Genomic DNA, 19,984 nt, shown 5'->3' on the forward strand with positions numbered 1-19,984 from the left:
CAAATCTAGTCGCTCATAACTGTCCGTAACTGGGGACACAGCTAAGTACTTAGTTTGACACTCTCGAGAGGTGGTACACTTTACCCACAAGAAATCGACGTGTTAATCCCTTGCTGTCCTCACGGTAGAGTAGCAACGGCATCGACTACAGGAATTTTCAGAACATAATCCCCAGACCACCCGAGGGATGCGCCCCCACCTACAAAGCTACATACCAATGTCACCTCGGATCCGGGTTCATATTTCTTACATCCATCCTAGCAGAGCGCATAATACCATGTGGTTGTACTGGAAGCTACTAAAAAGAAAACTAGTCCAGTCTCTGGTTACCCCGGGTGACATCCCACATTTGCGACGCAGGCGGTCCCATAGACATGGCGAGACGACTCATAGAAATGGATCCATAGAAATGGACCTGACGTCGCATACATCTCAAATACTCAAAGCAGCCCACCCAGGACGGTTCATTGAATTACTTGATTTGCCATACACTAGGAAAACATACTTTACTTCATATTGACAATAATATCACATTGTAATAATACCACCCTCGTATACTATCATAGCATAGCATTGGACTATGTACGATGGTAATTAGTGGTAAGGACATGTCAAGGGTATCCTATACTACTAGGAGAAACATAGCTAGCACAGGTACAATAATAATCCTAACAATGCAACTAATAAATTATAGTGCATAATAAAATAATAGGATCATGGTCAAAGTGAACTTGCCTTGATAGCAGTTGGTATTCAAGCACTCCTTGCAATCACACTGTTCGCTCTCCGAAAAAATTAAACGAAGCAAACAATGCATACATAAACATACAATACAAACAAAAGAAAAATATGCCATGATGCAATGCAAAACATGTGACATGATTTGGTTGATTTTATTTTAATAAATAACTAGTTTATTTCTGGTCCAAAGTATTAGCAATTAAGATTTATTAAACTAGGTTAATTGCAAGATACATAAACAAGAGATTAAAAAGCCTAAAACAGGGTTTTATTGGCCTCAGCCAATTAATTAAATCAAAAAATTTATTTCTCTGTCCCAATGAACAGAGAACAGTAAAACAAATTTTTGGGCACTGGTTCAATTAAAAAGGATTTTTAAAACAAAAGATATGAATTAAATGGCATTAAAAGCCTTTCTGTAAATTGACTGTGTTTATGTTATTCAAATTTAAATTTAAACTATTACAAAAGATTCTACAGGTCGAGAGCTTTCCAGAAAGGTAAAATTTATCATATTTGGCCATGTGGTTTAAAAGATATAAGTATTTGAAGTTCTAGGGGCTTTTCTGCAAAACTGCCATTTAATCAAATCGGGGTTTAAGTTTCGCGCGTACCGGTTCGGGATCTGTGATCTGATTCGCGCGTACCGGTTCGGGATTAAAATAAAAGAGAACCGTCAGATCTAACTTAAGTTAGATCGGATGGCCAGATCTGTGAACGGTTCGGTTTTAACAGGTTCTAATTGTGACCGTTGATCAAGATCCAAAGGCTTAGATGCTTCGGGCATACTTCCGGCGGCGTCTAGGGTTCCGGCGAGCGGCGCAGGGCTATTCCGGCGATGGCGGGGCTTGGGGAAGGGCGCAGGGCTTAAATAAAATACTTTTTCAACTCCAAATAATTACCCAAAAATTATGGGATAGCTTATATATGCATTAAACCCCTTTTATGCATAAACCCTATTGGTTTGAAAAAAATTCCAAAGCTCAAATAGGTGTAAACAAAATCTTTTAAAGCCTTTTGAGATTCAAATTTGAATTCAAACATGCAATTGTGGCATGATGCTTATGGATGCAATGCTCATGTAAAAGTTTGAAATTTTGGGATGCTACAGACCTAACCCCCTTAAGATGAATCTCGTCCTCGAGATTCGGTGTGGCTAGCAAAGAGGTGTGGGTGGTCGTCTCGAAGATCATCTTCGCGTTCCCAAGTGGCTTCTTCTTCTGTATGATGGTCCCACTGGACTTTGCAACACTTGATGGTCTTGGATCGGGTTTGTCTCTCAGCTGTGTCCAAGATTCTGATCGGTTTCTCCTCATAGGTGAGGTCACTCTGCAATTGGACTTCTTCTAGAGGTATCGTATCCCTCAGGGGTGTGTCGGCCATCTCGGGGTGACACTTCTTCAGCTGTGATACGTGGAAGACATTGTGGACATTCGACAGTGCTTCCGGTAAATCCAACTTGTAGGCTACCTCTCCTTGTCGCGACAAGATCTTGAAAGGTCCAATAAAACGGGGTGCTAGCTTTCCTTTTATACCAAATCTCTTGACACCGCGTATCGGTGAAACTCTGAGATACGCTCTATCTTCAGCCTCGTAGATGACTTCCCTACGTTTGGAATCTGCGTAGCTTTTCTGCCTTGACTGGGCTACTTTCAGCCGGTCTCGGATGAGTCTAACCTTTTCTTCGGCATCCTTTATCATATCCGGCCCGAATAGGCTACGGTCTGCATCATCCCATAACAATGGTTCTGCATTTCCTTCCATACAAGGCTTCAAACGGTGACATTCCTATGCTGGCTTGGAAGCTGTTGTTGTATGAGAATTCTGCATATGGCAGATTGTCATCCCAACTGGATCCATAATCTAGAGCGCAGGCTCTCAACATGTCTTCAAGGATCTGATTAACCCTCTCGGTTTGTCCATCTGTCTGCGGATGAAAGGCTGTACTGAATTCTAGTCTCGTTCCTAGAGACTCATGTAGTTGTCCCCAAAATCTTGAGGTAAATTGGGTACCTCTATCTGAAACTATTTCTTTGGGTACCCCGTGTAAACACACTATTCTGGATATGTAGCGTTTCGCTAACTGCGCATTGGTGTAGGTGGTCTTTACCGGTATGAAGTGAGCAACCTTAGTCAAACGGTCAACCACTACCCAAATAGAATCATATCCTGATCTAGTCCTTGGTAGACCGGTGATAAAATCCATACCAACTTTATCCCATTTCCAATCCGGTATTGGCAGTGGTCTTAACAATCCTGCTGGCTTCTGGTGTTCTGCCTTAACTCTGCTGCACACATCGCACAAGGCAATGAACTCTGCGATGTCACGCTTCAATCCGGACCACCAAAATGTTTCCTTGAGGTCCATGTACATCTTTGTGTTTCCAGGGTGGATTGAGTATGGTGAGTCGTGGGCCTCTTGTAGAATCAGCTTTTTGATTTTCGGATCCTGCGGTACACATATGCGTTTTCCGAACCATATGGTTCCCTGATCGTCTTCTCGAAAATCTTTGGCCTTTCCAATAACCATATTCCCTCTTATTTTCTTTATTTCCGAATCACCCTTATGTGCTTCTCTAATCTTATCCAGCAACATGGGCTGTATTTCCAGAGTGGCTAAATAACCTTCCGGCACTATTTCCAGTCTGAGGTCCTTGAACAGTTGCATAGCTTTGGTGGTAATTCTCCAGCTGTTAGTCCATTCAAATAGTCCTTGCGGCTCAAAGCATTGGCTACAACGTTAGCCTTGCCTGGATGGTATTGTAAATTCAGGTCGTAATCTTTTATCAGTTCTAACCATCTTCTCTGCCTCAGGTTCAACTCCTTCTGAGTGAATATGTACTTCAGACTCTTGTGATCAGTAAACAGCTCACAATGCTTTCCCATGAGATAGTGCCTTCAAGTCTTCAGGGCGTGCACTACCGATGCTAACTCCAAGTCATGAGTGGGATAGTTGCCTTCGTGGCTCTTTAGTTGCCGCGAAGCATACGCTACAACTCTTCCTCCCTGCATTAACACTACTCCCAATCCTTGACGTGATGCGTCACAGTATACTTGAAAATCCTCTTGTAGTTCAGGCAAAACAAGGACGGGTGCAGACACTAGTCTTTTCTTCAATTCCTGGAAGCTCTCTTCACAACTATCATTCAAGGTAAACTTCTTTTCCTTCTTCAAGAGCTCAGTCATGGGTTTCGCTATTTTAGAGAAATTCTCAATGAACCTCCGGTAGTAACCAGCAAGCCCAAGAAAACTGCGGACTTCTCCGACGTTCTTCGGTGCCTCCCATTCTGTAACTGCTGCAACCTTAGTTGGGTCAACAGCTACTCCGGCTCCTGACACTATGTGTCCAAGAAAGCTGACTTCTGACAACCAAAATGCACACTTGCTGAATTTGGCGTACAGCTGGTGCGCTCTCAACTTCTCCAAAAACATGCGCAGATGCTGCTCATGTTCCTCTTTGCTCTTGGAATAAATCAACATGTCATCGATGAATACTACGACAAACTTGTCCAAGAATTCCATGAACACCTTGTTCATCATGTTCATGAAGTATGCAGGTGCATTGGTCAAACCAAAAGGCATCACGGTGTACTCATACAGTCCATACCTAGTGGTGAATGCTATCTTGGTATATCCATCTCTCGGATCTTCAGCTGAAAATACCCTGATCGCAGATCGATCTTTGAGAACACTTGAGCTCCCTTCAATTGGTCGAATAGATCATTGATTATGGGCAGGGGATATTTATTCTTTATCGTCACCTCATTTAGTGAACGATAGTCAATGCACATCCATTGGCTCTTGTCCTTTTCTACAAACAGGACAGGTGCTCCCCATGGAGATGAACTGGGGCGGATGAAACCTTTCGCTAACTGTTCAGCTAGCTGCTTCTTCAATTCCTTTAATTCATCCACAGCCATCTTATACGGTCTCTTGGCTATGGGTCCACTGCCTGGCATTAACTCAATAAGAAACTCCACATCACGATCTAGTGGCATGCCTGGTAATTCCTCTAGAAATACGTCCGGGTATTTCTTCACTATTGGTACATCGTCCATGCTAACCCCTTAAGAGCATTAACCTTGGGTCTCTTAAGCTCATGGGTTGACTTGTATCGGATGCGTCTTTGGTCAGGGGTTGTGAGTGTGACAGTCCTCTGGGCACAGTTTACTGAACCTTCATAGAAGGTCAACCAGTCCATTCCCAGGATTAAGTCCAGTCCTCGGGAATCTATAACTATGAGATCAGAGGGAAAAATGTGTCTCCCAATACTTAGGGGTAGCTGGTGGCAGTGTCGGGTTGCTAGCATTGTTCCACCCGGTGAGTTCACTTTCATGGGTCTAGCCATGGTTTTAGAGGGTAATTTGCCTCTTTGTACCAATACTCTTGAAATGAATGAATGTGATGCACCAGTGTCGAATAGAACTAATACTTCAAAAGCATTAATGTGGAAGGTGCCAAGTATGATACCTGGTTCCTCGGTGATCTCTTCCATGTCCACGTGATTCACGTGGCCCTTCTGGAACGGATTGGGCTTGTTCCCAGTGCCATCCTGGTTGTCCGGGCAGTTGGTGGCATAGTGTCCCATCTTGTGACACTTGTAGCACTCAACCTTGCTCATGTCCTTATTGGCATTGTGGTTCTGACCATTATTGTTCTAGCCATTGCCGTTGTTCCTGCCATTCCCGTTGCCATTGATGGGCTTTGGGCGACCGAACTGGTGCTGTTGCTGAGGCTGGTGCTGCTGATGGTGCCGGTTCACATTGCCACCCTGATGGTGGTGTCCTTGGCTTCCCTGGCGGTGGTGGTGACCATTTCCCGCACTGCGGTGGCTGTTGTGGTTCCTGTTCCTGCTCAAGGAGGAACTGCTACTTCCATCATAGGAGGTGCGCTGCTTCTGGTGCGGCCCAGTGTGAAAGCCTCCTTGGTGAAGTCTTTTCTTGCGGCTCTCCATTTGAGTGAGCTTACTTTCCAAAATAATGGCCTTGTCGATCAAGGACTGGTAGGTGGGGGTGTAATTAACGGCAAGTTGAACTGACAGCTCGTCGTTCAGACCATCCAAGAACTTCTCCCTGCGCTTGGTGTCGGTGTTCACATCGTCCGGTGCATAGCGGGACAGTTGGTTGAAAACCTCTATATATTCTGACACAGAGCGGCTTCCTTGTCGCAGCCTGTGAAATTCTTTCTTCTTCAAGCTGAGCACTCCCGCAGAGATGTGGGCGGTGCGGAAGGCTTCCTGAAACATGTCCCAGGTGACATCCTCGATGGGGGTGGTAATCTGAAAATTCTCCCGCCAAGATGCTGCGGGTCCTTCTAACAGATGAGCTGCAAACCGCACCTTCTCTTCTTCAGTGCAGTTGATGGTGACCAAGTTCTTGTTGACTGACCGGAGCCAATCGTCAGCCATAATGGGTTCAGTGGAGCTGGAAAAAGTGGGCGGGCGCAAACGCAGAAATCTGGTCAGCATATCCACTTGGGGTGGGTGGTGTTGCTGGTTGTTGTGGTTCTGTTGGTTGTTGTTGTTGTTGTTGGCCAATTGTTGGGTGATCATCTGGAAGAATTGGGTCTGGGTGGCCAATAACTGTTGCATGGTGGCAACATTCCCTTCTGCGTTGGCATTGTTAGCCTCGGCGTTGTTGGCGGGGTTCCGGCGTCTCGGAGGCATCTGTTTAGGATAGTATAGATGAGGAAACAGATAGAATAGAGCTAAGGATAACTAAACCCCCAAACAAGATATAACTCAAGCATATAACAATCATACACTCATCAATCATGAAAGGTTTTGGAAATCTTAGCAAAACACACTTGTTTATGGTGGGGCATTGCCCATAAGGAAAAGAGTACGAGGAAAAAGCAATCGACCTACATTGCCATACACATAGATTGTATGGTCAATGACTAACTCGCAACACTGATAACGAAAAGAAAAGATAAATCTGGTAGGCATCAACAGGTCTAAGGGAGTGTGGCTGTCGGTGTGGTCCCGTTCGCCTTCATCTTGGAGCGGGTGTTTGTAGCAGGGGTGTCCATCTCGTGGACCTCCTGGGGCTCCTCCTCCTGAGGCTCCATGTCCTGATCCTGTGGTGGAGGTGGGACCTAGTCTGGCGTCGGTGCGGCAGCTGGTGCTGCGGCGGCTGCTGCTGTGATGAACGCCTGGAACTGCTCGCAGTAGTAGCAAGCCTGGTCCCTCTCATACTGCAGCTGCTCGATGGCGTCTCCCATGTTGAGGACAGTGTTCTCCAACACGGCCTTGTCCTCAAGCCACTGGGTCTTCTCTCCCATCAGATTACCAACCTGCTCCTCGGCTAGGTCGGCCCTGGTCATCTCGTGCTCGAGACAAGACTCCAAGTCCACGGTGTTTATCTCCATGTTCTCGAAGTGGGTCGTCACTGGGGTCGCATCCTCGTCGTTGGTCGTAGCCACTGCCTAGCATGCATGGTTCCGCCTTCCAAAGAGGAGGAAGGGGGAGTCCTCGGGGAACTCGTGCCGATAGTCCCGGCACACCTGTGCGAAGGCGCACTGCATGGCGAACTGAAGGCCCTGCTCGAAAGTGGGGTAGAGGCTGATGAAGGTGATATCCGGCGTAGCTGGCGCGATCTCACGCCCGCGGATCTTCACCTCGATCTCCCACCGTGGCTGCCATCCCTCGGGTGCGGCGGTCTCGACTCAGCCTCTGAACCTGGGTGGTGGCAGGTCGAGGAAAGCACACAGTGCCGCCAAAGGGGCACTGAACAGCTGGTCCGTGGAGGGGTAGTAGACTCTGGTGAACGGCGGTACATTGCCGAACGGTGTTGGGCTTCCCATCTATAGAAGATAAAGAAGGAGATAAGGGAGTATCAGTGACATGTTCAAATGGTCAGATGTATGAAGGAAAAATAAAATAAGGTAAATGTAGTAAAGTCAGAATGAAGTAATAAACAATATTGTTAGGGTGGAAATGTCAATATAAAATTGGATGCATAATATTATGTGGGTAACATGGCAACATGATTATGATGGTGTATGGTGTAAATAAAATAAATAAAATATGCATCTGTGGTATAATATAATAAACATGCATATGTGGCAATAAACATAGTATTCGGTGTATATGTGGAATAAAACAATAAACATGTCATGCATATGTAAGATATAAATGCAAAGATTTAGACGAATAGGGATAAGAAATAAAATGTATGTCTATAGATCGCTCAAACCATCGGCGTTGTGATCACTGTCAAGCTCGACCAGGATAACTTCCTATTATGGAGGGCTCGGGCTCTCCCTGCTCTCTACAGCCTCGATCTGTTTGGCTTTGTAGATGGGAGCAACGCCGTGCCGTCCAAGAAGGTTCTAGTGTAACATCCCAATTTTCAAAACTCTTCATATGCATTGCATATCATAAGCATCATGTCACCCTTGCATTTGATCACTTTCAAAACCCAAAAATTTGCCCAGAAAACTGAAGCGATCCTCCCCCTTATTAGGGTTCGATCTCTGTGCTTACTGTGCTAGTCCCTGGAGCGACTCACTAGCACACACAGTTTCATGATGAAGTATACAGAAACAAAGGTCAAAAGTACTTTATTACATCGCATGATCCAGAATTTAAATAGTACTTACAACCTCGCATGACCTCTTGGGCCAGCATAAAATAAATACTGTTTCATCATCATAAAACAATGTTTCAAAACTGCAGCGGGAAAGGGTAGAACATAAGGGCCACACTACTCCAAGGTGAGAGCATGTTGGAATGTAAGCACATGACCCACGACAAAACGACGAACCTCACTCATCGTCGGATCCACCTGCATTATTAATTGCAGCCACTACGTGGTCAATACATTTGAATGTATTGGCAAGTTCACCAGAGATATAACAGATCCTATCAAGTATATGTAGTATTTGGCTAGGTGAGGTTTGGCTGTTTGCATAAAAGCATCATTGTTCAATCCTATCATTTTTAAACAAATAGTTTTGAATTCTATTGGACACGGGGTAGAAACACCCATGCTCCTATTAACCTAGGCACATTGAGTAGAAACATCAATGCTCCTACCCAGTTCAAACAATTCATTTTATTAGGAAATTGGAATGAGTGAGACCTTCCTTACAGCCCCAATATCTAGTTGCTCATTGAGTGATCTACTGATCCAAGGCCTTGAGAATTAAGCACATGCAATTAGGGTTTTTAAGCAAAAGTAAAGGCTAGGGTTTAAATCCTAAAATGAGGTTTTATTTGCATCTGCAAAACAATTTAATTCAAAATATTTATTTCTCTGCCCCATTAGATAGAGGACAATAAAACAAAATTTTGGGCACTGGTTTCATTCAAAAAAGACTTCTAAATGATTATTTATGATTTAAATGGCATAAAACCCTAATCTGTAATTTGATTATGATTTAAATATTCAAATTTGAAATTGGACAGTGCCAAAAGATTATAAATTTCCTAAGGATTCCAAAAAGGTGTGGATCATTAAATTTGGCCAAACAGATTAAAAGTTATGATCATTTGAAGTTACAGGGGCTTTTCTGCAAAAGTGCCTGTTATTAATTCCGGGGGATTAAAAATTAGAATTTCATTTTATTTATGCAGTGACACGTGGCGGCTCCCGATTGGTGTGTACCGGTTCGTTTAAGTGAATAAGAGAGATCTAATCTACACCGTTGATCAAAGATCGGACGGACGAGGGGCTAGGGTTTTATCGGGCGGCGACGGCGGTCACCGAAGACGGAGGGGAAGGCGGCGCAGGCACGGGCGCGGCAGCGCGGGGTGCTCCGGCGGGGCTAGCGACGCGGGGATGGCCGGGGACGGCACGGCGCGGCATGGCGGAGACAGGGGCGAGGTCGGCGGCGGTCGGGGACGGCGGGGTCGGCGCCGAGGACGAAGACGGGCGGGCGGCGCGGTCGGCGAATGGCGGCGCGGCCTCGGGCGTTCGTCGGCGGGGAGCTGCAGCGCGCGAAAAGGAGAAAGAAGCGCGTCATCTTGACCGCGAGGGAGAGAGAAGAAGATGGAGATGGACGGCTTCGAGGTTTACTCACGGAGCTCGTCGGCGGGACGCGAAGACGGTGACGGCGCGGGTGCGGGTCCGGCGAGCGATTCCGGCGGCCTGGCAGTGTAATCGAGGGGGAGGGCAGAGGGGAAAAGAGGAGGGGGCCGCGGGGTTTAAATGGACGCGCTCGGGGCTGAGAGATATGGACGGAGCGCGGAGAATCTGGCGGTGACGGCGCTCGGCGGCGAAGAAGGAAAGTGGCGCGCGTCGCGGGCACCTTCCAAACAGGGAAGAAGCCCCTGACAGGTGGGCCCCCCCTGTCAGCGGGTGCAGGCGCGCGCGTGGGGCGGCCGGGCGGGCTCGCGTGCGGTCGGACAGCGCTCTGCTTTTCTCATTTCTTTGATATCTTTTGAGTTTGAACTCCAAATTGGTCCTAATAAATTCCAGAAAATTTGTAAAATCGTATTCTACCATGATACAACTTTTGGAAGTAGTTTCTCTTCAAAATAAAATATATAAAAATACATTTGCCCTATAAATGCCTTTAGGGTCATATATCTATTTAAATAAAATACTTTTTCAACTCCAAATAATTACCCAAAAATTATGGGATAGCTTATATATGCATTAAACCCCTTTTATGCTTAAACCCTATTGGTTTGAAAAAAATTCCAAAGCTTAAATAGGTGTAAACAAAATCTTTTAAAGACTTTTGAGATTCAAATTTGAATTCAAACATGCAATTGTGCTATGATGCTTATGGATGCAATGCTCATGTAAGAGTTTGAGATTTTGGGATGTTACAAAAACCCTTTTGCAAAAATGCCTTTATTTTAATTTTGGGCTTTGATCTTGCTCTTGAGTATTTGCATTTTTAACCCATGAGGGTATTGTGGTAAAAAGGGATTTAATGCATACATAAAGCTATCCCATAAATTGGCTGTTGAAAATATTTTGAAATATAATTTGTTTCGATAGCCTAAGGGGCCTAAAAGCCATCTTATAGGTAAATATATTTTTATATATTTTATTTTGAGGAAATTCTTGTTCCAAAGGTTAGATCATATGAAAATATGATTTTACAAATTTTGTTGCATTTTATTTGGAGTGATTTGGAGCTTCGAGTCAATTTTGAGGTTCAAAAACAGAAAATAGATAAAAGAAAAGGAAAAACCGAACAAAACCGGTCCAGACCGGACCGCACCGGTCAAACCGGACCGAACCGGACCGGCCCCGCCCGAACCGCCCGGTTTCTCTCACTGACAGGTGGAGCCCGCACGTCATCTTCTCCAACTACCTCCTCCGGAGTACACGCAGATTACGCCCCGTGAACTGTCCACGATTCCGTTCCGATTTCTTCGCGCACGAACCTCCAAATCCGAAACCCCGCTCGTCATATCGAAGCCCTCGAACTCCTCTACCACCCCCCCAAAACGCCATGATCAATTTCGCACCGGTTAGAGATTAATTGCTCGCCGGATTTCGTTGTTGCTACCGCCATTCTTCGCGTTTCTCCGCCGTTCCGGTGAGGTTCTCCCCGCGCCAACCCCCTAGCCTCTCTCCTCTCCTCGTTCCAATCACCGTGACGCGCTCGCTTCTGAGTTTGGCCGCCGCCGCCCGTGCTCCGCCCCGCGCCGGCCATCTTCTCCGGCGCCGGCCGCCGCCCGTGCTCCGCCCGTCCGGCTGCCGCTGATACGGGTGCGGGTGGCCCGATCTTTCGATGAGATTGATAACTCTCGATTTGGGTTAGGAGGTGACGTTGACGATCCGACTACGGCCTAGGAGGCAGCGCCTTAGCAATCGATACACCAACTCCAGAGGGTTATTGATCACGCGGGGGCACGATCAACCTGACCACGAAGGTCTTTGTTCCTGCAAGCAATCGAAGAACAAGCAAGAACAAGATAAATAGCGGATGCAATCTAAAATTGCGAGTATACTATATCAAACCAATGTCTCAACGAGACGATAAGTTGGAGTCTTGACGACGGTAAAACAGGTGGTCTAACCGACACACGCGATTACACGAAAGTAGCAAAGATGGTTAAACTTTATCTAATTAAAACCCAAGGCTCCTTAGGGGGGCTCATGGGGTATATAAAGGAGGAGGGAGAGATATTTTCGTCCACCTTGAATAAGGAGTCCGAAATCCAACTCTATCTCTAACTTTCCTAACAAACCACAACTCTTTAGAAACAGAAAAATAGATCCGTCAGCTTGTTTTGTCCGCCACGGTCAGCACGAGTCGAATCTCTTGATGGGGCCAGATCCGTTGGAAAGGTCTTGTAATTACCTTTCCAACAAGTACTTGTTTGCTTGATTTGGACTCCGGATGCGGCCTGGGTGATTAAAACAAATTCGGGTCTCCTCACAGCTCGGACCCGAATCAGATTCAACTTTAATTCGTGATATCTTTCTCTAGCAAGCTCCGAATCATGTGCCGTTTGATTTGTTGGAAAGTAGACTTGATAGGATTCACTTTGAATCTCCCTTTGCAGGCTATAAAACTTCATCTTCACTTTGGACTTGTAAAGTTCAATAAGATGCCTACATAATAAGATTACACAAGATATTAGCTCCGCCTCTTTGCAAGTAACATATTAAAACATTTTGTAATTGAATTCACCTGATTATAATTATTAGAGACACCAACAATTAGGGTTCTAATGGTCGTATCCATGGTTAGCATGTCCATATCAGCCGCCCGCGCCGCTCCCCACGCGCCCGCGCGCTGCTCCGCGCTCGCGCTCCCGCCGCTCGCTCTCGAGCCCGCGCCCGTGCGCCGCCGCCCTGACCACGCGCGCCGCTCGCCCGTGCCCCGCACCCGCCCCCCGCGCCGCCCGCGTGCCGCCCGCCGCCTGCCCCCGTCGCCGCCGTCCGGCGCGCTCGCCCCGCCGGCCGGAACCCTAGGCTCCGGCCACTCGTGTTCTGCCACGTGGCAGTGCCTTTTTTTTTATTTTAATTCGGCCGAATTGGATAATGCACTTTTGCAGAAAAGACCCTACAACTTCAAAGCACCATATCTTTCAAACCGTTTGTCCAAAAATTGTGATCCACGCCTTTCTGGAATCGTCGCAACGTGTAGAATATTTTGGCACTATTTAATTTCAGTTTTGAACAACTTAGACTGAAGCTATTTACAGAATATTTGAATATGGTTTAAATTTCAAATGAATTGTTTCAAAATAGTTTTGAGCATGTTAGCTTGCTGTAAAATTATTTAAACTTGTTCTCTATCCATTAAGACCAGAAAAGAAATTATTTTGTGTATAACCATGGCATACAAGTTAAATATCGCTCTATGTTGCAAAAGCCGCACAATCTTTTGTTTTAAACCCTATCCATGTATCATGTGTATTAATTACCACTTGTTGTTGTATAATCTGTCCAAATCTTTTGAAAAACTTTTCATAACAGAAACGAAACTTTGTACGTTAGAAGTAACACTTGCGTGCATCATCATGGCATATGCATCATGGCATGGTTTTTGTATTGAATGTTGTGTTTATTGTGTGTGTTCCTTTTATTTTAGATTGTGTGGAGTGTAATCCTTGTTGTTGCGAAGAGTGCGAGAACTACCACAACCTTGGACAAGGCAAGTTCACTTTGATCATTCTCCTAAATATTTTACTATGCACTAGATGTTTTATTAGATGCATCAGGAATATTACTCGTACTTCTATGCTAGCTATAAATCCCAGGTAGTCTAGTTTACCCTCGCCATTACCTTGCTACCAAAATTGCCATCGATTGTAGTTGAATGCTAGGCTATGGTAGTATCGTGGGGAAATAACTACATTATGATATTGTTATGCCTTTGGCGATATGAAATGTTTTGTTAGAAGTAAGGCAAAACAATTAATCCAATGAACCGTCCTGGGTGGGCTGCTTTGAAGATTTTGAGGATTAGCGGCGTCAGGTCCATTTCTATGGGTCCCTCTGAGTCGAGTTCCTGTGGATTCAGGAATGGATCGTCCATGGACGTCTCTCCTGTGGATTCGGGGAGCGCCTACGTTGCAAATGTGGAATGCCACCTGGGGTAACCGAGACTGGACTAGTTTCCTATTTAGAAGCTTCTAGTACAACCACAATGCTATATGGGCTCTAGCGAGACAAGAGTAAGTTGTATGAACCTAGACCCGAGGAATTGTACTAAGGTAGCCGTGTAGGGGGAGCGTGATTCTCTCGTGGTTTAGGGAATTACCTCTGAAAATCTCGTAATCGATGTCGTTGCTACTCTACACTGAGGACAGCAAGGGATTAACACGTCGGTTTCTTGTGGGGATTGTGTACAAACTCTCGAGAGCGTCAAAACTTAAGTACTTAGCCGTGTCCCCGGCAACGGACAGTTTGAGCAACTAGATGTGGAGCTGTAAGAAAAATTGTAACACCCAAAATTTCATTTTGGCTGTAATAGCATCATGCCTCATGCATATTTAGTTTCTCATGCATTTTTGAATTTCTAGACATATTTTATTTCATTTCCAAGTGTGTTTGAGAATAAGAAGAGGGTAACATGACATCCTCAAAATGGGAATGATTAAATTTATGTCACCAATGCATATTTGGAGTTATAAAATATTTTGGGAAGTACAAACTCTATAAATTAATTTTTTATAAGATACTTAAGCTCGTAGCGGAATATTTTGAAAGAAGAATTATTTTCACATGGTATATATGGCTGGAAATAATTTTCCTAGGCCCAAAGCATTTTGTTTGAATCTCTGGAATTTTATGGACAAGGTTTGGTGTTATTTTGAATACCATAACCGAATCCAGAATTTATTAAAGAGGAAACAATTTGGAAAAAAAACAGAAAACAAATTACCGAAGCCCACCTAGGGAGCCCATCTCGCTGGCCCATCTCTCCCCGAGCGCCACAGCCCAGCCCAACCCCCACAGGCGCTGGTCTTCCTCCTGCACGAGCACGAACAGACACAGGCACAGCGCCGACGCCGGCGCAATCTCCTCCGGCTCCCCTCACCTTCCCTCACTGTTCCCCCGTCCAGGTGCTCTGAATCGAATCCCACGAGCCTCCTCTCCCCAATCCCCTCCTCAGTTTCCCAAATTACAGCACAAAGGGTCTCCCCACAGCTCTCCTCTCTATTAATGGCTAGAGCCATTGATTCCGACGAGATAATCTCTCGACCCTGCTCTCCCCTTCCCCTATAAAAGGCGCCCAGGTCCTCCTTTCTTCTCACCTCGCCACCCCACAGGCTACGCCCAAGCGCTGCCCTATTCCCTCGCTGTTTTCCTCAACTCCGGCGAACTTCCTCCGGTGAGAAACACTCAGCACGAGCAGTTTTGATTAGCCTTTTTCGATAGCTTGTAACTTTTGAACCGTAGAACATTTTTAGCCAATTCTTTCTGCTATTGTTAGGGCAAACATTTATCTACAGATTAGTTCACTAGGGATACCCCGTATCCATGATCTCCTGTAGTGCATCTTCGTTGGTATTAGCTATCCACAGCATGTGTCTTCTGCAGTAGTCACCTTCTAGAATTCGTATAGACTGTTTTGTAGAACCTGCTGGCGTAAAACCTCCTTTAGAGCGTAGAATAGATCTTTGTCCAAACATTAGTTCACTTGTTGCACAATATCAGATCGGTTCACACCAGTATATGATCTTTGGAAAACTGTCTTCACAGCACCTCTAGTATAGGTTAGTCAACTTCTGAAAAGCATATCTTTTGATTTGTTAATCCAAACTTTGCAAGTTAGACCTTTCTGGAAAGCCTAGAACGTGTAGGATTTAATGAACCTGTTAGATTCTAGTTTCTAAAAACTTGCTGCAGTGGTAATTACAGGTTAAGTTTCGGCCTAATCTGCCCATAACCTAGTTAAAACCAAACCCTTTTTTTGGTGTAACTCTCGGTGAAGATATTTAGCAACAGTAAATCTTCAATAAAATTTGCTAGCACTTGTTTAGACATTGGAACAGTAAGTTGGTCTAAGCTTAGATTAAATAGGTGTAGTTGAGAAACCATCAAATTATTATTACTATGCTTATGTTGGTTTTGGAGTTTTTCTTTAGTAGTACCTTTGCACTCGAACGTGTTTACAATGGTTTGGAGTTTCATGCATGCATACTGACATCTTGCACTTGTGTTCTTGTGTAGTTGTTTATTTATTTCGGCATCGTTTCTTTTAACGTTAGATTGCACGGAGTGTGACGTGGAGTGCTATCAGGAGTGTGATTCTTGCTGCGAGTACTCAGAAGGCAAGTTGCTTTGACCATATTTATCCCATTATTTTCCTAAGCATGTTTTACTTATTTTCTTAGAAATGCATGTGTAGGAAAATGCTATATGCTTTTATATCCTAGTAGTGAACCATAGGTTCTTGCCATTTATCCTTGTAGCCCTGTTTTTCTACTTCACAAAATATATATACTTAGCAATGCTTGCATAAGGGATTATGGGGTTTTGAATAAAATTGTTTTATGACATTATGAGCCCATTATGGGGCAGTTTTGTGAAAAGTATTTTCTAAAACAAAACCCAAAATGTTTTTCTCTGGGCGGAGTGGTATGATAAGAGCCGGTGATTGGTGTCTACAAGAGCTGCATCCAATGATTGGCTCTGCGGATGCTCAGGATTTTGGTGGGGACCGCTGCCCAGGAACAAAGAGAACCTCTTAAGTTTCAGTCCCAGAAGCTTCCAGTACAACCACATGCTATATGGGCTCTGACTTGGTCAAGTAGGTGGATGAAAAACCGTGCATTGGCATAGCCCTAGGAGAGTGTTCTTCGGATCAGGGTCGTGGGCAAGCTGGCATTATGTACGGGGGACTCCATTAAAAGACCTCGGCACAATCTTTACCTGTTGCGCACGCTTGTCGTTAGGCAACACTTTGGACTGATTGTGTCATGTGGAGAAAGTGTACAACCTCTGCAGAGTGAAATCTAATCGATTAGCCGTGCTCCCGGTTATGAGCAATTTGAGCGACTGAAGATTCGAAACCAGTGAAGGATCTCCTCTGTTTTCTAAGTGTTAAAAAAAAAGGTTTTGGCAAGTTATGTCATCTGTCTAGCGGTTGCCCGAAAAGCCTAAGCAGCTGGCTCTACCTAGTGATTGGCTGGAGTCAGTTTAGCTCGTATTTTGACATGGGGATGTACCATGGGAAGATTATTTTGACTTAAGAAATCCTTTAAAAAAAAGCTTTTGAAAATGTTTGCGAAACAAAATTGGCTTTATGCAAAAGAACCCCTCAGCCATCTCTTCCTTATCCATGCATATACATTTGTTATACTTCCCTTGGCAACTTGCGAGTACATTCCATGTACTCGCCGGCTACATATCACGTGCAGATGACGAGTGAAGACGTAGGGTTCACGGGGCCTATACTCAATAAAGCCATGTGGCGTTGATGGAGCCCAAGTTTTATTTGCTTTATTTTGCTTCCGTTGTAAAGTGAGCCAGTCACTATAGCTGTGCAGATTGTAATAATTAAAACTCTGGATTTGTCATTGATTAATAAAGATGATATATGTTTTCTTGGTATCCACTTGTTACTGTGTGTGCTAGCTATGATCCAGGGATAGCACTGTGAGCACAGGGATTCGAACCTTACCGGGTTCGGGTCGTTACAAAAGTCTCACTCATTCCAATTTCTTAAATAAAATGAATGGTTTGAACAGGGTAGGGCACTTGATGAATCCACTTCAATGTGCTCTAGGATAATAGGAGCACGGGTGTGTCTACCCCGTGTCCAATAGTGATAAACTACTATTTGATTAAAAGATAGGATTCAGTAACTAATCTTTTATGCAAATAGCCTTGTACCCCACTTTGCCACATTATGCATATACTTGGTATGTTCTGATATAATTCCTAGTGAATCTTGCCAATACATTCAATGTATTGACCCTAGTGGCTGCATCGTTTAATGATGCAGGAAGCTCCGACGACGAGTAAGATGTACGTTCTGCTTGTTTACGTTTCGGGCCTACATTCCAACACGCTCTCACCGTGGTGTTGATGTGCCCTTGTATCTTTCACTTTCCGCTGCTAAACAGTTGTTTTATTTCCAGCTAACCCGTGAGGTTATGCGAGTTGTAAGTACCTTTTAAATTCTGGATGATACGTTGTAATATTGAGACCTTTGTTCTATGATATTACATCTTGAAACTGTGTGTGCTAGTGAGTCGATCCAGGGACTAGCACTAAAGCACAGAGATCGAACCCGTGTACGGGGCGGTCATACCAATGTTCAATGCATATGTACTACTTATGTTTTACTTCATCCACTTGCATCTTCAGATTTTATGTGCATTTATATATACACCTCATACTACAATGTCATGCTTTCCACTATTACAATCATACGTCATGTTTGCATAACATACACCTTATATTGTCATCATTACATTTATGCATCCACCTACTTGATCATGTGACTAATTCTTTCTCTCCACCATAAATCTCGTAGATGAATGGACCACCAAATTTCGGAGATGAGCCACCTTTCACACACGTCCATTACCCAACAGTTGACGACGACATTCCGTTTGGGAGGCAGCTTGCTACTTTGTGCACGACACTGCACCTGGCAGCACCCTGTTTCCGAGGACGTGCTGAGCCGGTGGGATCCCAGGGAGGTGCATGCCGCTGGGAGATCGACACGGAGGTCAAAGGACGGACTGTTGTTCCATTGACGCCCGACATCACCTACTCCGTGCGCTACCCCAACTTCATGCTGGGACTCCAGTTTGCCATGCAACATGCGATAGCTCGTGTGTGCGAGGCGTACCATGATGAACTGCCTCCGGACTCTGTCTTCCGTAGCTTCGAAAGGCGAGTTGTTGGCGGGAATGCCATGGGACCAGAGATCCTAGGCGAAGATCCGCACATGGAGGATGTTCAGTTTCAAGCTCTGGAGCAGAACATGGTGGACATGGAGAAGAGTATCTACAACGAGATGACCCGAGCGGACATAGCTGAAGACCAGGTGGGGATACTCCAAGGTCAACTGACGCTGAAGACAAACGAGGTGAACCGCAGGGGAGATGTTATCCTGTACATGCATGCGATCATGGAGCAAATTATGTACGAGAAGGATCTCCTGCAACTTCAGTATAATCAGCTCCAAGCCCAGGTCAACAACGCCAACCTTGCACCAGCACAAGCTCCATCACCCCCTCAGGACCAGGAGATGGAGCCACAGGAGGAGGAACCACAGGAGGCGCAGGAGATGGACACACCTGCCACCCGCACCCGTTCCAGGGCGAAGAACTCCGGGAACACCAACTTCCTCTCACTTCCTTAGTTTCAGCTTAGAGCCCACCAGACTATTTATTATACTATATTCGTTATCGTGTTAGTCATTGACCATGCCGTCGTTGTGGTATGGCAATGTAGATTCGTGTTTTACTTGCAACTCTTTACTTGTGTCTTAGGCTGTTATGCCTTCTGAACTATTTGTTTTGCATGTTAAATCCTAGTGAATGTTTTTGCTTGCTTTATGGTTGACTTGTTCATGATTGAATTGTCATACTTGTGTTATAATTGTGTTTGAACTGTTGTTTTGCCTGTGTTGTGGGCTTAGTTTTCCCTTAGACCTTGTCTATCTATTTCTCATCTATGTTATCCTAAAAAGATGCCTCGCAGATGTGTCCCCAACAACAATAGCCATATCACCAACATCAATGACAACCATGAGGGAGAAAATGACAATGCGGTGACCATGCAGACTCTGCTGGCTGCACAGACTTAGATTTTGCAAGTTTTGACCCAGCAGATGAACAACAACAACAACAACCACAACAACCAGAACCCCAACCCACCACCTCAAGTGGACATGTTAACTAGGTTTCTGAGGCTGCGTCCACCAACATTCACCAGCTCCCCGGAACCGATTGTAGCTGATGATTGGCTCCATTCTGTGGACAAATGCCTAGTGACAGTTGGCTGCTATGAAGCTGACAAGGTGAGGTTTGCCGCTCACCTGCTTGAAGGACCTGCCGCAGCTTGGTGGGAGACTTATAAAATTACCACACCCATGGAGGAGGTCACATGGGAAATGTTCCAAGATGCCTTCCACACCGCTCCCTTCTCTGCGGGCGTGCTGAGCTTAAAGAAGAGGGAATTCCACAAGCTAAGGCAAGGGAACAGGACTGTGTCAGAGTATATCGAGACTTTCAACAAGTTGTCTCGCTATCCCCCGGATGACGTCAACACTGATGCAAAACACCGGGAAAGATTGTTGGATCGCTTGAACGACGAACTCGCCGTTCAACTGGCAGTTGTTTACATCCCTACCTACCAGT

General features: G+C 45.1%; 1 protein-coding gene across 4 annotated transcripts; it reads left to right on the top strand.

The window, feature by feature from the left end:
- The first annotated feature begins 14,597 nt into the window (after nt 1–14,597).
- LOC112272314 lies at nt 14,598–19,180 on the top strand. 4 transcript variants are annotated; one of them, XM_024462733.1, is made up of 4 exons: nt 14,598–14,994; nt 15,837–15,937; nt 17,614–17,636; nt 18,148–19,180. In XM_024462733.1, the coding sequence occupies exon 4, from the start codon at nt 18,148–18,150 to the stop codon at nt 18,982–18,984; it is 837 nt and encodes a 278-aa protein (XP_024318501.1). In that variant the 5' UTR covers nt 14,598–14,994; nt 15,837–15,937; nt 17,614–17,636; the 3' UTR covers nt 18,985–19,180. The 4 variants fall into 4 exon arrangements, with proteins under 4 accessions (XP_024318501.1, XP_024318503.1, XP_024318500.1 ...); XM_024462735.1 differs by having other exon boundaries at nt 15,875–15,937; XM_024462732.1 differs by lacking the exon at nt 17,614–17,636.
- Nucleotides 19,181–19,984: the final 804 nt, after the last annotated feature.

Source organism: Brachypodium distachyon, chromosome 4 (assembly GCF_000005505.3).
Source record: "Brachypodium distachyon strain Bd21 chromosome 4, Brachypodium_distachyon_v3.0, whole genome shotgun sequence".
Lineage (NCBI taxonomy): Eukaryota > Viridiplantae > Streptophyta > Magnoliopsida > Poales > Poaceae > Brachypodium > Brachypodium distachyon.

Excerpts from the sequence above, each read along its gene's own strand:
- LOC112272314 (XM_024462733.1), top strand. The coding sequence starts at position 18,148 with ATGAATGGACCACCAAATTTCGGAGATGAGCCACCTTTCACACACGTC.